Raw genomic sequence first — 17,739 nt, forward strand, 5'->3', positions numbered from 1 at the left:
TGAGTACAATCAGTATCCCAAATTACAATACTTTTCTAGTCTAATAGAGATATTTTCAAAAATAGTCTATTTACTAAACCACTGTTTCCCGCGTGCATATATCCAAAAAAAAAAATTCTAATCAAAGTTATAGAACGAAATCTAATCTAATTTTTTTATTTTGTTTGTGTTATATATCAACATGTATCGAGTTTTTAACTTTTTACCACAAGACACACTGGTGTCTTCCGTGTTAGAAAAGGGAGATGTCATGTGGGTGAAATTTCATAAGCCATCTCTTTAGTCAAATCTGCTCCTTCATTTATAAGTAAATAAGTACAGAGAGGTTATTGGCTGCGGTAATTCCTCGAAGGCATTATAGCAAAGGTCTCACACTTTCGACGAAATGTTCGGATTAAATGATAACTACCCCACACCACCCACGACTTGAATAAATGAGGTCGGTGAGTCCATCAGCGGAGCCCTATCTAGATGTTAACAATCGGGAACTATCCCCACATGAGGTATACATCAGCTAAGCTACGCAGCAAGAGCCATTTGAAAGGTCCACCGATGACGTGAATCGAGCTCATTGCCTTGTGGAAGATAAGCGACTCTTTATCACTACGGCCAACCATCTTGGAGGTCCATTCGATTTCACAAAACAAATCGGACATGGAGGTGTTGAGCTAATGGGCCAGTTGATGGAAACCGTTGCCTACAAGCTGAGCCCAAATATTAGCAATGGACTTACAAAATCCACAGCCCCCTCCAACAATTAGCTGAGTCCAACGGGCTTTTTAAACAAAATTTCTCATTATGAATAGAAGGGTGTTCTTCAGGCCATCAAAAGCCTGTACAATCCACACTTTTTCATTCCTCCAAAATTTACACGTCACATTGAAAAAGAAAAACTAGAAATGACAGTGTTTGAGAAGTCAACGTACATAAATCTGAACTACGACACACAGGATCCTTTTCTTGTTATAACATAGCCACTAGAGCACACCCACAAACTAAAATTCCTGATCGTAGGCCCGGCGGCCCATAAGCCCGTCACGCCCCTACAGCTTGGAATGACTTTCGGGCAAGTCTAGACGGTGGCATGTATTATAAGGCACGACTAGATTTGGCCCAAGTCAAGCCTACTCAAATCCGCATGATTCTAATATGTCTTTTATTGATGGGGCGAGTCTAAGCAACATGTTAGACTCAATCCAATGACCTAGTTGAGTTCCTCCACCGATGACCTCTCGCATCTATGAAGTCAAATTAAAAGGTTGAATTTTTTCAAAGTTTACAAAGAGAGTAAAGCATTCACAGAATCAAGACGTTGAGAATATCGAATTACGTGATTACATAAACCCGATGGTTTCTATGATTAATGCTTACTCGAATGATCGATGGCCAATTGATATACCAAATATTACTTCAAGTCAAAAGTAGATGAACTTCTAAATGCCTCAAAATCTCAAGAATTTCTGGAAAAGTAACTGTGGAGTCACCATATATGATGAGATAAAAGCTAAATTAATATGGATGGAGAGTGAGTAGCGGTCCAATGGAGCGAGAAAAAGGTAAAAGAAGAAGAAGAAGAAGAAGAAGAAGAAGAAGAAGAAGAAGAAGAAGAAGAAGAGGAAGAAGAAGCCACAAAAGTCAAACTACAATAATAACCTTATTGATTTGCATTTCTCTAAATTCATTTATGATCGAATCGCATTTCTCAATATTCATGGCTGACCACCAGAGTTGATTCCCTCCCCATTGCATCAATATTCATGGCTGACCACCAGAGTTGATTCCCTCCCCGTTGCACCAGTAACTTCATCAATATTCATGGCTGACCTCCCAGATGATGAAATTGAATCAAACTATTCTAACCCGGAAATTGGTCAGACAAGCAATCCTGCTTAGCATGCATCAAAACAATTCTTCACCATTGATGATATTCCTTATCATAAATGGCCAGAAAGGCTTGAAGAATTTCATACTTGGTTGAATACTCAGTCTATCACTAACTATGATATGAATGATGTCCTGTGCAATTTTGTTACAAGGTTCATAGGAAGCCTCAAACTCTGGTGGCAATCAATTTCAGAATAAGACCAGATCCATTTTCTAATGTCACCTAATTTCAGCCATGCCATCACTCTCCTATATCATGTCTTTGTGGGAGAACCCATTGATCTCATAGAGATAAAAAGAAGAGAGTTTTTCGAGAGAAGATGCTGCTCCCTCTAGGAAAAATATCTTGAGAAGCATTATTGAATAATGCTTTAACTTTTTACCAAGTGAAAGATCCAAATTTGAAGCATGTTTTCTTTACTTCCATCCATAAAGAACTATCCCATATGGTTGAAAGATCTTTTTTTCGGAAAACAAAGGAGAATACAAGATGTTCCCTTAGGAGAAATACAAAGTAAGAAGTTCATTTATGTCTCGAAGAATTGTGCTTAAAGCGCCAGATGGTCAGATTTACATCACAGGCGACAAAGCGCCTTGAATCACTTGTTCTTGCCAGAAGTTAAAAATCAAATGTTCCAACTTGTGGCAAGTATTCCCGAAAGAAAAAAACACTACAAGAAGTTTTGGATAAAGAAATCCAAACATGGCTCCAAGCATTTCCGGAAAAAGAATAAATGGCGATACCTATGCAAAAGAAAGGATCTCACAAGCCACAAAAAATCAAACTGTTACTACATTTGCAATTAGAAATGACATTTTGCCAAAATCGCCCTCAAGCGAGAAAATGTCAGAATCATCTAATTCATCACATTAAGAATGAAATAGGTATTTCTCTTGAAAACGATGATATTGAATCATTATTCTCTACTGATGAAGAGCTATCTGAACAAACTCTGACTTCCAGTGAGACTGAGTCAGACTCAGAGTCTGAAAATAGCAATCGACGGCGACAGCAGCGACCGGTAGCAATGGCCGACGGCTAGGAGTGGTGATAATGGATGGTGAACGTGGTTGATGATGACATATGAGCAACTGACTAATAGATAAGACAAATATTGATAATAGCTTTTATTTCTTATTTTTATTTAAGAAATAGAAAAGTAAAACACTTCTAATTTATGTTTTAAATTTATTAGAAAAATGAAACAATTTTGCAAAACGGATTTCTATTCAAAAATAAGTAGAATAAAAATAGTTTTGGAAAATAAATAGAATGAGTTCGACACGCCCCCTTGACCTCTCTCGCGAGCCGCGATCTCATCTCGCGCATTAACGCTCGAGCTCAGGCTCTCGTTTTGCCTCCATTTTCTTTGTGAGTTCGCCTCCTTCGATTTCGCCGTGCTGATCCTGCTCTTGTTCTTAGGTCTCGGTTGCGAGACCGTTCGTTTCGTTCTTATTCGTGCAAATTCGCTTCCTCGTGCCCGTGATCCTCTGTCGATTGCTGTTGTGTTGTCTGCAATTTTTATTTTCTTCTTGGTTTTGTTCGGTGGCCGGTGGGAGCATTCGCTTCCCCTTTCGTGCTTGCCTTGAGAGCGTAGGGTGTGGTGCCGAACCAGGTGGGCCGGTTCCCGGTTCCACAGCCCCCTGAAGATGTTGTTATCTCTTCAGTATCTAGATGTGATCTCGGAGTGGCGACGATAGGATTCTGCATAGTTGTAGAAGTTCCTGCTGCGCATCAATCCGCTCTTTGTCGTCTTCGCATCGGTAATGTTGCTGCTTTGTAAAATCGACGGTGTGGCTTTAGGCTCTGTGAATGTGCTGCTCCGTGAACTTATGAGGAGTTGCCTGCCCGGTGTTTGATCAAAGTTCTTAGAAGGAACCGGTCGATGAAGTTCCGGCCCGTCGATGAGTTAACCTGGCCGTTGCACTGATATCTTGAAAATCTACTGTGCAGCCATTAAAAGTGCGTTTGGTAACCCTCCGGGAACACTTGTTCCTGTTTTTTTTTTTTTTCTTTCGGGAGCAGAAATGGAACAAAAATATATTTTGGTAATTTTTTTGTTTTCGAGAACAAATGTGCTCCCGAGAACAGATTTGAAACAAAAAAAATTTGCTTCAACTAGTCTTGAGAAACGGTAGGCCTCTCTCTCCTTGGCAATTCTTGCTCTCTCTCTTTGGCGATTCTCGCTTTGTTTTTCATTGCTCCCCTTTGCCTTTTTTATTTGGGGTTTGATTTGTCGCTTGATTGAGCGAGAGAGTTAGTCGTAGATCGTTTGCGTTTTGCCGTTCGTTCGATTTCTTTCTGTTGTAGCTCGTCTCGTGTCGTTTTTGGAGGTGCTCTCACTCTCGCCATCGACGTACGGACCGCTCGTGCTCTCGCTTCCCGTTCTTCTTAACAACAAATCTGCAATTTGGGGTTCCCTGCAATTCTTCTTTCCTCGTGGGTTTCTCCCCCTTTGCGGAATCGAAGTAGTGGGTAAAAGGAAAAATGAGATTTTGGGGTCGATGGTTCGTGTGTTTCACAAGTGTGGTAGAAGCGGTTGCTTGAGAAGATTACCAGTGTCACAAAGCGGTGGGTTCTCAAATAGTGCCGTCAAATCCTCGAACATTCTTGAACTCGCTCGAAATGCTCCCCTTACCTCATCTACGCATATATACCTGTCTGTCCCCAGCAGAGTTTTGGCCGGGCTTTTTCTCGAATATACGTATTCCGCCATCCATTCTTGAATTTTCATGCCTTTCTATTCTCTTGTACGAGGTTCTTTGAATTGAAAGATTTAGAAGCAACGTATCTTTGTTCACAGTTCTCTGGGTTCTAGCAATTTCATGATAAGCTCTTCACGTTTTGATTGTTTTAAATTTGCTTTGAGATTTATTATGTGATGAGTAAAAGTTGGGTTTTTTTTTTTTGGTGTTTTGCTTCTTTTTGTTGGGTGGTTGTGTTTCAGAAGCGCACCTGAAGTTCGGATTTTGGAGTCGAAAGACCAGGAGATAAAGTAGCATTTTTTGACTCAAAGCAGGTATGATCATGAAAACTTTCGCCCGCAATCAGACATGCAAAGTTTTAATTTTTGGAACTGTGTTGGTGGCTTTTGTGGAAATGAGCATGTATATGCGTGGAGGGGCCTCTTTTTACAACCTTTTTTTGATTTCTGTCTGTTTCGCTCGCTCGAGGAGGTCGGTGGTTTCGAAATGATGGATGCGCTGAAAATGCATGACGAATGTGGGAGGGGAGAAGCAGATGGTTATGAGAGGGGTAGAGCTTGCGGGGTGTTGTGGTTCATCTGAGTTATAGATTACTCTGGTACTGCATTGAGTGAGGTTTTACTATCGTGTTATTGTCCATAAGTCGGTTACAGTGTGATTTCTTTTGATTGAATAATGACAATGAGGACTTATTTGAAGTATAGAAAAGAGAATAATAAGAATATTTCTATACAGTTTTTCCTTGTTAAGGCTCCATGTGCATTTAGCCTAATCTCTGCCGATTGGCTTTAGTTCAAAACACTGCAGGAATTATCAATGGCGATAGTTATCTAGCATATTAGGCCTTATTCGAGTTTATGATTCCAATTAGGCAATGACGGCATTTTTTTTTTAAATTTAAAAAACACGAGTTTATGATTTCAATTCCACCTTCCCTTTTCAAGAACTTTATATAATCAACTATAATTGACATTTTATAAATTAAATGAAAAATTTGGGAATAAAATTTTTTGGGAACAGAAATTTTATTCTCGTATCAAATGCGTTTTTGTTCTTTTTTTTGTTCCGAGAATAGAAATTTTATGCAGTTAGTAGTTACCAAACGCGTTTTTTGCCCAGAAACTGTTCCCGGGAACAAAAATAGAAAAAGTTGTTTCTGAACATAAATTGTTCTCGGGAACAAAAACGTTACCAAACGCACCCTAACTAAAATATGTCCATGGTCATCTAATTGGCAGTCTTGGCCTTGGGGGATAATCCACTTGATGTCCATTTTGATGCTTTCGATATGATTAATGGTTTACCCTATTTACCAAGAATAGGTTCTGGTTTGGCCTCAAAAGCGTCGTTCTGTTTATAGGAAAAATTAGCAGGCAGTCCCCTTGTTGGGTGTTTGGATCAAAAAGTCCATTGTTAGGATACGATAACCACATACTTTACGCAATTTTCTCAAGAGACTTCTGCAAATTCCCTGGGCATTAGTAATGTTTAGGATTGGGACATTTTTTTCAAAATAAATTTGACTGATCAATTTTATTGGTGTTGCTGTCAGCATACTATGTGGCATCTTATGAAATGTTCAAAATGTACCTCATTATAGGTTGTAAGTAAAAACTTAGCTTATGTAGCTGAGAAAGTGATTCTTGCTAGTTAATGGACAGAAAACAGAATGGTCTTTGTCATCATCTCCTTACAATGATTTGACAATTACCTTATGCAGTTACAATAAGTCAGTTTTCTGCTACTTCTTGTACTAGGGAAGCAAAACATGGATGGCATTCCTTCTTCTCAGGCATCCTTCAATGTTTTTTCTTATCCCCATAATCTTCGACATGGGCAAGGATTACCATCAAATTCATTGCCAGTCGACTCACCTGTTACGCTTTTGATTCGTCACCTTCCTGAAGCCATTCCCCAAGAGACGCTCTCTAGACTTCTCTCACATTACGGTGCTTCTACTGTTCGTCCCTGCACTTCAGAGAGGTAACTGCTCCCAATATCTTAATGTTAAAAGTAGCCTCGCTCAGTTGAGTAATATATTAAGTATGCATGCCTGAGGTCGGGGGTTCAATACCTTTGGTGCTGGCTTTTTATAGCTAAAGACTGGTCAGAGATTCAGTCAAACTGCTGACTGTTTCTTCAGGTTTACTGGTTGAACTGAGTCAACATCAGGCTTGACCGATTCTTGACCTCTGCAATTCTTAAGTAAAAACAGGACTGGACATGCGGTCCTGGTCCAGGTTTAAAGTAGTAGTTTCATTAGTGCTTTGGGGTTGTTATAGTCCATCAGCAACATTTAAGTTTTGTTCTTTTTTTGACCAGATTGAAGAATTGTGCATTTGTGGATTTCAAAAGTGAAGCTCTTGCTTATCAAGCACAGTGCCAGTTGAATGGGTAACTACATTTTCTTCCATGTTCTATTTCTATGTTCTGTTTCAGAACATTTCGCCTGTCATAGTAGTTTGTATGAACTGTTGAAATGGATATATTGTTTTTCAATGGCTAGGCTAAGGTTTCTTGGTAGAGTTTTGAAAGTGGAAAGAGCCAGTAATGAAACCAAAGATAACAAGATTCAAGGGAAAGGCACCCCATCTGCAAATGACATAATTCCGCCTTCCACTGTGACAAAGGAGGCTGGACTGCCTGGGGATCGTAATGAAAATCCAAATTGTGGTTTTGCTACTGCTAGTGAGCCCATTGCTCCAAAACTTGGTGTAGACTACCCCTTCCCTCCTCATCTTGAGTAAGTTTCATCCAGCCTTCTTCACTTAGCCTTTACTTAAGCTCTTTTTTTGGGTGTGAGCGCCTATATGGTAGATTGATTAAAAATATGTCCCTCAACTGATTGTAGTTTGCACGTGACCCAATGATGAGATACCCGATATTAAAATGCCAAGAGAACCGAGAACTGAAAGATTTGACATATTTGACCTATTGCAACAATATAATCTTCTAATTTGTATGGGATATTGGATAGAAGCTGTAAATTGTAGTCTCTCAATTTTTAGGATTTAATTATCATAGGTATCTACGATCGTAGTGCGTAACCATATTAAGGAAGAGAAGGCACGGATTTTGGCGTATATGAAAAGACTTCAGGTTTCATGGATAAACTGTATCTCATCTAATGATCTCTCTCTCTCTCTCTCTCTCTCTGATATGTGCACTCATGTGTGGTGTAAGACCTCATTTGTATGCCATCTATCTTTTGTATACACCATGATTCGCGGTGGCAAACTGAACATTTTGTTCTATTCTTTAAATTGAGAATATCCATAGTTAGAAGTTACGACCTTTCAATGGAACACAAATTATAGTGTGGTGTAGCTCCTTTGGGAAAGTTGTAAAATCTCTTGGGTAGCTATGGGTCAGCCAGATGTCATGGTTATCGTTGTAGTAAAGCTTCCTTACTTGGTGATTGCTGTTTACATGGATATAAATTAATCAGTTGGAAGCTGTTATTTGGATTTCTTTTTTAAAGTTCTACCCACAACCATAGACACAAAGACATCATAAAGATTCACTTAGCAGCTTTTTGTGTTTGTAGTGCCTACCAAAGAATTATTTCTGATGGGTCTTTTATTTTCCCCCCTCCTCTTTCACTCAAGTGAATGTGCAAATGGAGGCAATTTACATTATACATTTTCTTAGTCTCTGTCACGTTTTCATTGATGGATGATGACAAATGGAAGGACCTCATCCAGCTTTTCATTAGTTTAGCATCTTTTTTATTGTTTTTGTTGCTGCCTGCACATCATGTACCCTTTGGCTACATGATTTTTGTCAATAATCTGTACCCTTACAAGTCAAATTGGATGCACCCTTTCCATGCTATGATTATGATTGCTTGATTTTGTTACTTTAGTGATAGCTGAAATGTTCACTATCTTATGTCTGGGTGATAACATTCAATGAGTTGGACCATCTTTTCATATAGTTAGAAGCTTTCTATGTTGAGTTCTAGAATTCATTTCTGTAGTGATTATTGTTTTTTCTTTGACACAGTTCTGCCATATTAGTCAATTGATTGGATTTTGGTGGTTTATTTCTAGCCAATAACTTGCTTCCATTACAGGTATGCCTACCCCCCTCCTGATGGAAATATCCTCACCAATATTGTGAATGCTCTTATTGCCGTACCTCGATTTTATACACAGGTGGGTGTTGTGTATCTTTATAGATGTGGCAATGATGTGTGCATAGGAGATGTTGAATAATTTCTTGCATTCCATTTTTAGGTGTTGCACTTAATGAACAAAATGAACATTCCAGCGCCATTTCGTATGGCATTACCCACTCCACCCTTACCACCATCAGCAGCTGTACCACCTCCACCTCCTCCACCTCCTATAACTGCAAAGCCCTTGGTGGCAGACCTATCCAGTGAAGAGTCCGAGTTTGAGTCCTCAGAAGAGGTAATCTCTTCCTTCCCAATAGTTTAATTCTTTGAGACACATCAAGCTATCTGTATCTGTACTTGTGTAACGGATAATTATCCAAACAGAATATTTAAGGCACTGTATTTCTTTTATTACTTCAGCTTTTTGTTCTATTATTGCAGTTGTGGAATAAAGTTGTAGCTTTTTGGTGCCAATGTGTGATGTTGTGTTCCTTTTCAACTGCATCATAGCATGCTTTTGAAAAGAGAGATTTTTTTCCCAGTTTTCAGTTTCAAATTATAAAGAACATATCTCTGTTTTTTAGGAGGTTGATGACAAAGCCCAATCTCTTGGATTTTCAAGAGTAAAATCTAGTAAGAAGCGTGCCAGAAGAGAAGCTATTGTAGGTCCTGCAATAGATAAAGATGTGGCTCATGAGTCCGTGGGTCTGAAACCTGCCACCTTGGTCCCAAAAGAAATCCCATTGATTAAGAAGAAGAACCCTGTCTTGCAGGTAGTATTTAGAAGCAATCAATTGCCAGTTGAACATTGTTTTGATCTGTTTCTAAGCTTTTCATTTTGAATCATCTTAGATAAAAATTATTCCAAAACCAAAAGTTTCAGCAGTTGATGAACACAAAGATGACAGCACGGCAAATGATATAGAAGAGCCAGATCAAGAGAAGTTGGAGAAGAAACAATTTGCAACTCCAGAAGAACTGGAGAGGGGAAGGTTGCCTCCTGAAGAAATACTCTCTCTTCCAATGTTTAAGGTATACTGCATGCTAAATTGCAAGCCTATAAGTCAATTGACTCTCTGAGATGAACAGATGACAATACGCTAAGTCACGCTCAATTAAAAATTATTAGTACTGGCCACCGTTTGTCGATTTGGACTTTTTATTGCCATTAAGCATAAAAATTGAAATTCTCTTCTCTAATGTTGCAGAACTATACTCCTGGAAATCCTGCACCAGTCTTGTACATAAAGAATTTGGCCAAAGATGTTATTGTGGATGACTTTCACTTTATATTTGGTAAGTATTGTGAGGGTGGATGCTCTCAATATTTATGTTTTGGTCAGGATTGATTGGTGAGAAGAGTAATTTCTAAGATATCACTTGAGGTATTTTGTTGTTTCATATGAGAGGAGTAGAAGTCGAGTCTTAAATCATGGATTTCGTAGTCAATTACCCTTTGTTCTTGGATGAGCCTGTGTTACTCATAAGTGAATGGTTTTGTGAAGAATGTCACTGGTTCTTATTTCTTGCTTGAAATTTGATGAAGGTTCTTTGTTTGGAAGTGCGGATGATGCTAAATCCACTCTGAATGTAAAGCTAATGCAGGTATATAACGGATTAATGCCTTTTCCTTTAACATATTCTATTCTGTTGTGTTTTTAATTAAATAGAGTGTATGGATTGACAGTACATTAATTGTTGAAGTGCATTGTCATGGTTGGAGCCTCTCTAGGGTCTGATATTAATGGTCAAGTTCTTTCTTCTTAGAAACCAAGCAGTTATCCAGTATACCTTTCAATTATTTTGGCCAGTGAACCATTCAAACTTGGAGTACTTCAATATTTCCTGCTTACAGTAATCAATGTAGTGCCAGCTTGCTTGGTCTTGCTGGAATAACCAACTAAAGAAAATTAGGAAATATCATTCTATCCCTGATAGTTCTGTTTTCTAATGGTTTAAGACATGAATCAAGCTGCATCGAACCTGCGTGAAGGGTGTTTCAATAGACTAGCATTTTTATAGAATTTATATGGCTCATGATTACTATCATTATTGAACTTAACAAATTTTAGGAAGGAAGAATGAGGGGCCAAGCTTTTGTGACCTTTCCATCCATCGAATTGCACAACGTGCTTTGGTATGTATTACTGTGGATTTTAAATTTTTAGCTCCAGCTGATTCTGCAACAATTTTCGAAATTCTGAAGCAATGATGGTTTCTTCATTGCAGAATGTAGTGAATGGATATGTATTCAAAGGCAAGCCGATGATTATCCAGTTTGGCCGAAACCCTTCTGCATCTAAAACTAATTAGATGGCTCGCTGTCATGTGAAGCAAGTTTGTGTAGTGTTTGCCTTACAAAATGGGACTCTCCAATGTCTTCATCTGACCTCAACTATGATGGTGACCAAAGACTTTGGCTGATTACTTACGAGCTGGATTTGTTGGGTGGGCAAGGATCCAATTATGACCATTATGCCATTGTTCAGTGCCTAGTCCCTTCAGCACGGGCAGAACTTGAAACTGCAAATGAGCTCACCGAGCGGATAGGTGGAAGGCTGTCCTGGTGAGGTAGGAATAAAAAAGTTCATCAGGGGTTTCGGGCATGAGCAAACTTGCTCTCACCTGCATTGGATCCACCATACCGTCCACCGCTGGACTTTCTGCTGCATATAAAGAACCGGCCTGCAGATGAATCGATTGTCAAATGAGATATGCATAGCAGGACCTATATAACTGGTAATCAGTATGCCAGGTGAAAAAATTGTAGTTCCTAATGTTGTTCGGTAGGAATGGGTAGGGGGAGCTGTATGGCTTGTGACCTCAATTTTGTATGGACATCACTTGTAGTAGTGCTTCACAATTCCTTGATTAGCCAATTAGGTGCGTTTGGCTGCACCCTATTTCTGTTCCCAGGGAACAGAAATTTCTGTTTTTTTGTTCCTGGGAACAAAAAGAAACAGAAACAAAACTTAGAAACACTTTTTATTTTTCTTCTTTTCTTCTTATTTTCTTTCTTTTTCTTTTCGCCGGTCGCGGCCTCGCCATGGCCGGCCATGACCCACGACAGGTCGGCGGCCTCGCCCCCAGGCACGGCGAGGCTCGCCGTCAGCCCCAGGGAGGGGTCGGCCTCGCCGCCACGGGCGAGCTCGGCCGCCGGATGGCGAGATCGAGCTCGCCCGGCCCGACGAGATGTCGGCGCGTCGGCCGGGCGAGCTCGATCTCGCCCGGATCGGCGAGGCCGAGCTCGAAGTGGCCACGGCGAGGCCGACCCTCGCCGGCCTACGGCGAGCCTCGCCGTGCCGGGGCGAGGCCGCCGCCCTCGGTCGGACCCGGTCGCCACCTCACCTGGCCAAAAGAAAAAAAGAAAAAGGAAAAGAAAAAAAGAAAAAAAGGAAAAAAAAAGAAGAAAAAATAAAAATTATACAAATTTACCAAACGTGTTTCTATTTATTTTTTGTTAAGAACAAGTTTGAAGAAACGCGTTTTTTGTTGAAATTGTTCTGAACAGAAACATTTTTTTTATTTCGTTCCTGGAACAATTTTTAAACAACGCAAACAAACGCACCTTTTAGTAGTTGACGTTCTTGTTTCGGTTTTTGGCTTTTCTGTGGTGAACTCTGATCTCTTTATAATGTTCATCTCTCCTTCGTGCAAACTGCAAAATAATAAAGATGATCTAAAAAAGAGATTGGAATGAAGATGTTGAATCAAACTATTTTCACGAGTTTCACTCCCACTGAAACCTCCTCAAAATTTTCTAATTTCTAATTTCTTTTGATCTTTATTGTGTTGTCCCATCACATTAGTCACAATGTCCAAATTTTGTTTGATTATGCTTTTGCATAGGAAAGTCGTTTTTTACTAAAGTACACGGCATTGATTAAAAAGTTAAGCTAAAAATAAATTTAAAGTATTCAAGCACGCCGGCAATGTGTGCTTTGAGTCTACCTGAACATTAAAAGTGGATATTCTTAAAAATCATCTCCTTTTTTTATTACCATATCGATTTGCATGATTAGGTACTAATATTAAAGAGAGCACGATATCCTCGATCAAACTCAAATTCCTAGCGTGCTTTGAGTCTAGTTGAATATTAAAAATGAATATTCTTAAAAATCATCTCATTGTTTTATTGCCATATCGATTCGCATGATTAGATATTGAAATTAAAGAGAGCAGGATACCCTCGATCAAACTCAAATTCTACCCCCTCTATCTATCTCTCTTCAACAATTGAGAGAAAGACAAAATGAAGAAGAAAATTTGAAATGGAAGAACAAAAGTGAAAATGAAAGGTGCAGTCGTGAGTATTTAAAACCTAGGATATAATAAATTGACTTGTGTGGAGATAATTTTCGTTATTATTCCACGTCAAAAATTAGAAACCAAAAAAGAAAAAAGGTAAAAAAAAAAAAAAAAAACCTAAGGTGAAGAAAAGGATAAAGCAGGAAAGTCAAGAAGTGGGGCCCCCACCAAGCAGCGAGGTGGCACCACCGCTGCCCCTCTATCCAAAAAGATATCCACTTCCCCCTTCCCCTCCTTTTCCCCCCTTTTCTCCCACCATCGCACCCGGACGACGCCACGTGTCTGATAGCACGGAGCTCACGTGCCCCGCCCCTCCGCCATAAAATTCCCCGGGCCCTCGTACGCCGATCCACACGCATCACACGCTTAAAAAAGCGAGCTTTATCCTGTTCAATCCTCGTCGACGCTTCGACCCAAAAAAAAAAAATTTAATAAATTCCTCGTCGACGCCTCCCGAACCCGGGGCCGTCCGATTCCGTCCCGGTCACAGAAGATCCCACGGCTGACATCGAATCGAGAGCGTCGACCGCTCTCCAGAATTATCCAGTACCGCCGGCCTCACCGAGCCTTACCGTAGGTCTCCATCTCCGCAGTTTAAAGAAAGGAAGAGCGTCTTCTCCGTCTTTCCTACGTTTTCGGTACTGGAAAAGAGGGAAGCAAAGCTTGTTGTTGAAGCAGCTGTGAAGCAGCTGGAAGCGTCCCTGTCTCTCCGTGATAAGCGAAGAGGTGATAGAAGAAAGGGTTCTTGAGCTTCTTGCGATTGTCGTCGTCGTTGGATGTGAAGAGGTGCCTCATGGCCGTGGTTACCGGCAGAACGAGCTTGCTGTGTTCGGACCGTCGAGCCCGGGGCGGCGGAGACGGCGCGCCCGGGTTTTGCGGGAGCGGCGAGGGCCAGAGGTTCGCGAGGTTCCAGGTGAGGCCGGGTCCTCCGTCGTCGAGATCGACGAAGCATCTGGTGCTCGGATCGCCGTCGATCTCGTGGTCGAGGAGTGGTCTTCACGGCGGGAGGATCGCCGCGGGCCGAATCGAAGCCGTGCCCAAGAGAGGGGCTGCTCTGGGGTTCCGCGTCAATTCGCAGCAGGTGCGAGCGGAACTCAAAGTTCGCCCCTTTTTCCTTATTCAGTACGCAGTTTTGATATCTGGGTTTCCTTCTCTGCAATCTTTTTGGTTTGAAAAGAAGTATCTTTTTTTGGTAATTAGTCGGGAAATTGGGTTCTTGATTCATGGGTTGACGGTGAATTTAATTTTCCGCAGGGTGTTCTTCGAATTGGGAAAGCTCACAAGTGGTGGGAGAAAGGGGTGCAGCCGAACATGAAGGAAGTGAAAGGCGCGCAAGATCTCGTGGAGTCGTTGCTGAATGCTGGGGACAAGCTGGTCGTCGTCGATTTCTTCTCGCCCGGTTGCGGCGGGTGCAAGGCTCTGCATCCCAAGATATGCCAGTTTGCCGAGACGAACCCGGACGTCCAGTTCCTCCAGGTGAACTACGAGGAGCACAAGTCCATGTGCTACAGCCTCGGTGTCCACGTCCTGCCCTTCTTCCGATTCTACCGAGGGGCTCACGGCCGGCTTTGCAGCTTCAGCTGCACCAACGCCACGGTTAGTTTCTGATCCCTTTCGATTGGTGAAAGGATTGAATTTGTTAGGCATGTCGTAGCTTTAGAGCGAAGAGGTCTCGCGTTTGTGCTGTTTTTAGTGTCATAGGAAAACGGGTTTTAAGTAATTTGCGATTCGCTGTGCGCATGTTCGTTCGGGGCATAGTGGTTCTGATGTTTGAATTGATTCTCTTCACTCTGTTTGCCAGAAATAGGACTTTCGCTGTTTAGCATCGTGTGACTTGGTAGTTCTCGTTAAAGCTGATGAATAATTGGAGTCTAGATTGGTTTGCTGTTTCGATACTCATTTCATTTGTCAATTCACAGATCAAGAAGTTCAAAGATGCATTAGCCAAGCACACCCCAGCGCGGTGTAGCCTCGAGCCAACAAAAGGTCTGGAAGAGAAGGAGCTTCTTGCGCTCGCAGCCAACAAAGAGCTGTCCTTCAACTACACACCAAAACCAGTTCAACCTGTGCCGTTGCCTGCGGAAGAAGTTACCGTAGAACCAACACCGTCCCTTCCAGGCTTTCCTCTTCCTCTTCCATTGGGCGCTCCCAAGTCTGCTCAAGACATGGATGAGAAATCTCTGGTCACGTCCGGGAGATGATGAGTTCAGCTTTATCAAGCGACCAAATTCTCTCGATCCGCCACTCCCAATGTACAGCAACCCTCCTTACGCCATCCGTAGTGTATCTAAGATAGTGTGTGTAAGCGTTCCTAGGATTTGCAGGGTGTCTGGATCTGGTTTTTGCAATCCTAGCCCCTGCTGTTGTTCCAGTGAGAACTTTGATGAGTTTGTTTTCTTCTTCCTCCTCTATAGAAGATTAAGTGATTACCGTTTTTGTCATCCGGTGGCGATTGACGCTCCGTTATATATGGCAGTAACTTGGTCAGCATCAGAAATTCACAGTGACATCGTTCAGTTATTTTTCTTGAAGTGGTACTAACCTCCGATTCACGGACAATAAATAATTAAGAAATATTTACTTAAAAATAATCATTTGTTTAGCTTAAAATGACTAGATTATCGATAATAATTTATGTTGAAATATTTTAGTTGATGTTCATTCAATTTTATAAATAATAATTTGTGGAAATTTTTTTTAAAGTCGTTTTTCAAAAGATAAATGGAGCCTAAATCGTGGTACCGCTCCTCTCTTACTTCATGATTTACAAATTATCTGTCCCTTTTCAAATAGTATCAATAAACAACATGGTGGTTTTAATATTTAAATTCCTTATAAAAACACATCAATTGTAATCCCAGAAAAAATGATACATAGTGCTACTGATTGCAGACATCGTATGCCCGTTTCTTAGGTGGGAATAAATTCATTCCAGGGGTGGGACCATTGAAAAAGGAGAAGAGATGGTAGAAACGGAGCAATTTGCGCAATGACTTGTGTTTGTCCTTTGCCAGACAAGAGAGCTCTTGTCGATGCTGGCTCAATCCTAATCCGGATCGAGCACGATTGTAGGGATGGGACGAGACTGTGTGCTTGTGCGTGAAAGGCTCATCAAATTCAATTCAACGTGTGGCCTCTCTTTGCATTGCACGAGAACATGCCGCGGGCCCAGGAAAGACGCATGCGAAAACATCGTGCCAACAGAGGAAAGCACAGCTCGCGCTCCTTCGAAAGCGACTCTCTTACCGGATCTCAACTCCTGATTGCCTGTCCCCATTGCGTGCTCGGAACGGATTGGTTGTAAAGTTATATTAAGAACAGATGGACGCGTAGATGGATTAGTTTAATGGGGGTGACGCGGAGACCTCTTGACCTGCTGTAGATGTCATGTCATCTGAGCAAATGATGCAACTTTGCTATTAATCATGGCAGAGGAATTTGCAGATCATTGTCTCCTAGTGCACAATTGGGTAGGAGCGGACTTGAGCAGGTCCTTAAACTGCTCCACCCTAAATCGGGCATTCCAGGATCTTGAGTTAACCCATTTAAAGGGGTTTAATTGGGACGGGATAACGTCCTCATTGGGTATCCGGCCAACCCCGACAACAAGGGAAGCGATTCACCCGGATCCGTGAAGCCCTTCTCCCAAGATATTGGGTTTAGGGAAATGAAGAAGGCGCCTAGCAGCCACCCACGTGAGTGGGCAGTGGTGGCTACCGGAACGGATTGGTTGTAAAGTTATATTAAGAACAGATAAACGCGTAGATGGATTAGTTTAATGGGGTGACGCGGAGACCTCTTGACCTGCTGTAGATGTCATGTCATATGAGCAAGTGATGCAACTTTGCTATTAATCATGGCAGAGGAATTTGCAGATCATTGTCTCCTAGTGCACAACTGGGTAGGAGTGGACAGGCAGATCTAAAACTGCTCCACCCTAAATCGGGCATCCCAGGATGCCCGGTTAACTCCCATTTAAAAGAGATTTAACTAGGATTACGGGATAACGTCTTCATTGGGTATCCGCCAACCCCGACAAGGGTAAGGATTCACCGGATCCCCGTGAAGCCCATTCTCCTAAAGATATTGCCGGGTTCAGGGAAATGAAGAAGGCCCGGGCAGCCCCCCACGTGAGTGGGCAGCCCGGGGTGGCCGGCCCGGAACGGATTGGTTGTAAAGTTATATTAAGAACAGATAAACGCGTAGATGGATTAGTTTAATGGGGGTGACGCGGAGACCTCTTGACCTGCTGTAGATGTCATGTCATATGAGCAAATGATGCAACTTTGCTATTAATCATGGCAGAGGAATTTGCAGATCATTGTCTCCTAGTGCACAACTGGGTAGGAGTAATAAGGTCTCGTGTCTAATCTCTGCTCCTCACGACTGTTTGGAGCCGTATCTAGAATAAAGTAATCCCCTGTGAATTCCCTCATTTTGACCTGAATGAATGACGTCTCTCTGAGCGAATCGAAAAGGTGGACTCGGTCTGGCATGTGAAAATCGATTTAGGGATATCACCCGATTGGCATATTGCCACTCTGTTGATGCCCTTTTTACTAGAAGACGACCTTTAGCTGGCTTTTCGCTGCTGGAACTCGATAGAAAGAGAACTTAAAAGGGCTCGAGTAAGAGATAAGAATGACCTCACATCAAAGATGTTACCAGCCCTCTGGTTTGCTTTTTCGTCCAAGAAAGAAACTTGGTTTCTTTTGTGAAGT

At 41.6% G+C, this 17,739-nt stretch overlaps 2 protein-coding genes across 8 annotated transcripts; both read left to right on the plus strand.

Annotated features, from left to right (window-relative positions):
• Positions 1-3,140: 3,140 nt before the first annotated feature.
• LOC104442648 (U11/U12 small nuclear ribonucleoprotein 65 kDa protein) lies at positions 3,141-12,311 on the plus strand. Of its 6 annotated transcripts, none has more exons than XM_039314187.1 (14): positions 3,141-3,256; positions 4,833-4,904; positions 6,348-6,573; positions 6,913-6,984; positions 7,097-7,333; positions 8,666-8,747; positions 8,829-9,005; positions 9,295-9,483; positions 9,563-9,742; positions 9,919-10,006; positions 10,257-10,315; positions 10,783-10,847; positions 10,940-11,593; positions 12,286-12,311. In XM_039314187.1, coding segments are annotated over exons 3-13 (1,365 nt in total). In that variant the 5' UTR covers positions 3,141-3,256; positions 4,833-4,904; positions 6,348-6,358; the 3' UTR covers positions 10,941-11,593; positions 12,286-12,311. The 6 variants fall into 6 exon arrangements, with proteins under 6 accessions (XP_039170121.1, XP_039170124.1, XP_039170126.1 ...); XM_039314190.1 differs by lacking the exon at positions 3,141-3,256 and adding an exon at positions 3,277-3,648; XM_039314192.1 differs by lacking the exon at positions 3,141-3,256 and adding an exon at positions 3,671-3,847.
• A 1,175-nt stretch (positions 12,312-13,486) lies between these two features.
• Positions 13,487-15,538, plus strand: LOC104442680 (thioredoxin-like 1-1, chloroplastic). Of its 2 annotated transcripts, none has more exons than XM_010056085.3 (3): positions 13,487-14,117; positions 14,273-14,614; positions 14,938-15,538. In XM_010056085.3, the coding sequence occupies exons 1-3, from the start codon at positions 13,812-13,814 to the stop codon at positions 15,217-15,219; spliced, it is 930 nt and encodes a 309-aa protein (XP_010054387.2). In that variant the 5' UTR covers positions 13,487-13,811; the 3' UTR covers positions 15,220-15,538. The 2 variants fall into 2 exon arrangements, with proteins under 2 accessions (XP_010054387.2, XP_010054393.2); XM_010056091.3 differs by having other exon boundaries at positions 13,495-14,099.
• The last annotated feature ends 2,201 nt before the right edge of the window (positions 15,539-17,739 follow it).

This window comes from Eucalyptus grandis, chromosome 1, assembly GCF_016545825.1.
Source record: "Eucalyptus grandis isolate ANBG69807.140 chromosome 1, ASM1654582v1, whole genome shotgun sequence".
Taxonomy (NCBI): domain Eukaryota; kingdom Viridiplantae; phylum Streptophyta; class Magnoliopsida; order Myrtales; family Myrtaceae; genus Eucalyptus; species Eucalyptus grandis.

Coding starts and splice junctions, on each gene's coding strand:
- LOC104442648 (XM_039314195.1), top strand. CDS start 6,359: ATGGATGGCATTCCTTCTTCTCAGGCATCCTTCAATGTTTTTTCTTAT. Junction 10,007..10,256: donor TGACTTTCACTTTATATTTG/GTAAGTATTGTG, acceptor AATTTGATGAAG/GTTCTTTGTTTGGAAGTGCG. Junction 10,852..10,939: donor TGCACAACGTGCTTTGGTAT/GTATTACTGTGG, acceptor TCTTCATTGCAG/AATGTAGTGAATGGATATGT.
- LOC104442680 (XM_010056085.3), top strand. CDS start 13,812: ATGGCCGTGGTTACCGGCAGAACGAGCTTGCTGTGTTCGGACCGTCGA. Junction 14,118..14,272: donor AGGTGCGAGCGGAACTCAAA/GTTCGCCCCTTT, acceptor AATTTTCCGCAG/GGTGTTCTTCGAATTGGGAA. Junction 14,615..14,937: donor TCAGCTGCACCAACGCCACG/GTTAGTTTCTGA, acceptor GTCAATTCACAG/ATCAAGAAGTTCAAAGATGC.